Source organism: Thalia democratica, chromosome 4, assembly GCF_965202585.1.
Source record: "Thalia democratica chromosome 4, ktThaDemo2.hap1.1, whole genome shotgun sequence".
NCBI classification, from domain to species: Eukaryota; Metazoa; Chordata; class Thaliacea; order Salpida; family Salpidae; genus Thalia; species Thalia democratica.
The window spans coordinates 7,316,081-7,319,102 of record NC_139168.1 but is presented as its reverse complement, the minus strand read 5'-3'; the positions used below and the strand labels follow the sequence as shown (position 1 = coordinate 7,319,102).

Here is a 3,022-nt window from a genome sequence, read left to right as displayed (position 1 = left end):
TGAAAAAGAAGGTGATCACAAGTCTGAAGTCTGAAATTAATTTATAAAAGTTATTCAGAGAAACTTGAGAAGAGCTGATTAATGTAGTACAACTGTACAGACAATAACACAATTATTGCAATTAGAAAAACGACTTGTAACACACTTGCAATGGTTGCGCACCTTTGCCTTCTTTCGCCTTTTGCATCATCATGAAGTTTATCAAAATAGTCAAAGCGCTTGACAATGTTATCAAAACGGTTTTGATTATCAGCTGCACTTTGATCAAGCGAATCAAAGCGACTTTCATACGTTTTGAGGTTACGGTCTATTTGCTGCTTAAGTTCTTCCAACAGCGTGTGATCTGACTGCTGATTTCTTATGACCCTGCTTAATGTGGAGTTTACGCGATTGAAATCGAGCATAAGCAAGTTGTAATTACTGGTGTGGGTTTTTTTTGAAGGTGACTTCCGAGAAATCTCGAACCAGGTGGATCATAACCACGTGTAGGACCAAAAACGATGGAAGTACTATTTTTTCTAGAAGCAGTTAAATCAGTACTAGCCAAGTACTTTGTAGGAGCGATATTTGTCGTAGAAGGTGCTTGGTTGGTCTTATAAGGTCTCTATTTGTATTTTATTAAAAAACGTGCTTTAAGCAGTTTTAATTAATCTCGTTTGTAATTTAACTTAAATTTCAAGTATATTTTGTGATACTCGATTATGGGGTAACTCATAGTTTGTTTAATTTGAGGTCTAATTTAAACTTTATATTTATAATGAACAGTATAATTTTATTAAAAAACGTGCTTTAAGCAGTTTTAATTAATATCGTTTGTAATTTAACTTAAATTTCAAGTATATTTTGTGATACTCGATTATGGGGTAACTCATAGTTCGTTTAATTTGAGGTCTAATTTAAACTTTATATTTATAATGAACAGTATAATTTTATTAAAAAACGTGCTTTAAGCAGTTTTAATTAATATCGTTTGTAATTTAACTTAAATTTCAAGTATATTTTGTGATACTCGATTATGGGGTAACTCATAGTTCGTTTAACTTGAGGTCTAAATGAAACTTTATATTTATAGTGAACAGTATAATTTTATTAAAAAACGTGCTTTAAGCAGTTTTAATTAATATCGTTTGTAATTTAACTCAAATTTCAATGCCATTATACGTCTTACTAAAGAAATATTTGTTATTCTATTTTAAACTATACAGATCTTTATTAATATTCAAATGTTAATGATTAAATAATATGTAGTTTATTTACATTTTTGTTAAACAGGTATTACTACCACCAGTGGAAAAATGATTTTTACATGAAGCCTGACATCAAATTGTGCGACCTTGGCTCTGTGTACTGGGAGGAAGAATTCAACTTTGACGTCATAACAACACTTCAGTACCGCGCTCCTGACGTCATAATGGGCCACAAGGTTGTTTAAGTAGATTACTCAGTAAGTAAACTACTTTACTTAAACAAGCAACTTCTTATAAATAAATATCTTTAAAAGAGTAAGCCATTATCTTCAAAAGAAGTATATTCTTATAAACCAAGTACTTGTATGTTTTGCCTTGTAATTAAACTTATAAATTTAACATTAGTTTTATTTAAACAGATCGGGTATCCATGCGATGTTTGGTCGATCGGCTGCACTTTGTTCGAACTTTTTACAGGAAAATTACTTTTCAAGGTGGATACTGTTCAGGAACTTTTCAGGATGAACCACTTGATGATTGCTCCATTTACTGAACATGAAATCAAGAGGATAAACTTGAAATTGACCGAAGATGATAAAAAGAAGAAGGTTGGTCAAAAGTTGTCAATAGATGAAAATGAAATAGATTTTTTGAAAGAGCCAGAGTTTGTATACATAAAAGGCGAAGTTAAGAAGATAGAGTCTTATTTTGATAAGAACGACGCTGGAGAAAAGGATTTGTTTGAATTGATTGTTCGCATGCTAAATCCAGATCCAGTAACAAGAGTGAAACTGGAAGAACTTATCTAAACAATTATTAGTTATTTTATCTGATCTAAATTTTTAAAGCTGTTAAAAAAGTAGAATGTTTGGATTTTTAATTACTTTAAAAATAACCTCAATAAAAATAGTAATTCATTTGCTTTTTTTTTTTTTCAATATCTTAACACTACTATTTATTTTGCACTTTGACTTCCTAAAATTTTTATCATTTACTTATATATAAAACCTTGATATAATAATAATAATAAGAACAATAAAGTGAGTTGTAATATTTTACGGTAAATTTCAATTTTCAACTAATAAAACAGATGGTTTGTAGTAACTAATTAAGACTTTTGAAAATGTCATAATTTTTGCTGATATTGTAATAAAGTTCAAGTTATTCAAAAATTAATTGAAGGGTCTGAACTGACAAACAGTAAAATATCCTAGTTATTTCCTTTTTATGATACTTGTCAAAATGGATTGAAACATAAATTGTCTATTTAAAAAAAACTTTTTATAAAAATATTGTTAACTTAACAGAATGTTAAAAATAAAGTTAAACTTATTTTATAAATAAATAATTTTTAACAGCTAATAGCATTATAATATTGTTAATCTATCTCAATAAACTATCTTTAATAAAAAACAACTCTATAACAAACTAAAAAAATTAACTCAGTAGTTTGTTTATATTACGAGAATAAATGTCAAAACTTAAGTTATAAGAAATTGCATCATCATACCCCATACATACTATTAGTGAACCTGATAAACAAACGTCAACTCACATAAAGGTTTTCAAAAGAGTTTAGTTCAAAACACGTCATCATAAGTCCGAATTCACAGCATTATTGAATTAGTATAATGTCATATTAGTCAGAAACATGATAAAAAATATACTTTTCAATAGTTATCATTTATTTTTTCATTTGCTTTTAATATGAAAAGGTTAATTGTATTGATAGCTTTTAAAGCTTATCAGTTTATAAAACACCTTTTGCTAACATGTTTTATTATTCACTAAAAAATAAATAATAAGTTTATTATGTTATATTATCATATAATAAT

General features: G+C 27.7%; 1 protein-coding gene across 1 annotated transcript; it reads left to right on the top strand.

Moving 5' to 3' along the window:
- Positions 1-500: 500 nt before the first annotated feature.
- On the top strand, positions 501-1,996 carry LOC145832962 (dual specificity protein kinase CLK4-like). Its single transcript, XM_082940165.1, has 3 exons — positions 501-586; positions 1,273-1,423; positions 1,607-1,996. Exons 1-3 carry the CDS (start codon positions 501-503, stop codon positions 1,994-1,996), a joined length of 627 nt encoding a protein of 208 aa, XP_082796291.1.
- Positions 1,997-3,022: the final 1,026 nt, after the last annotated feature.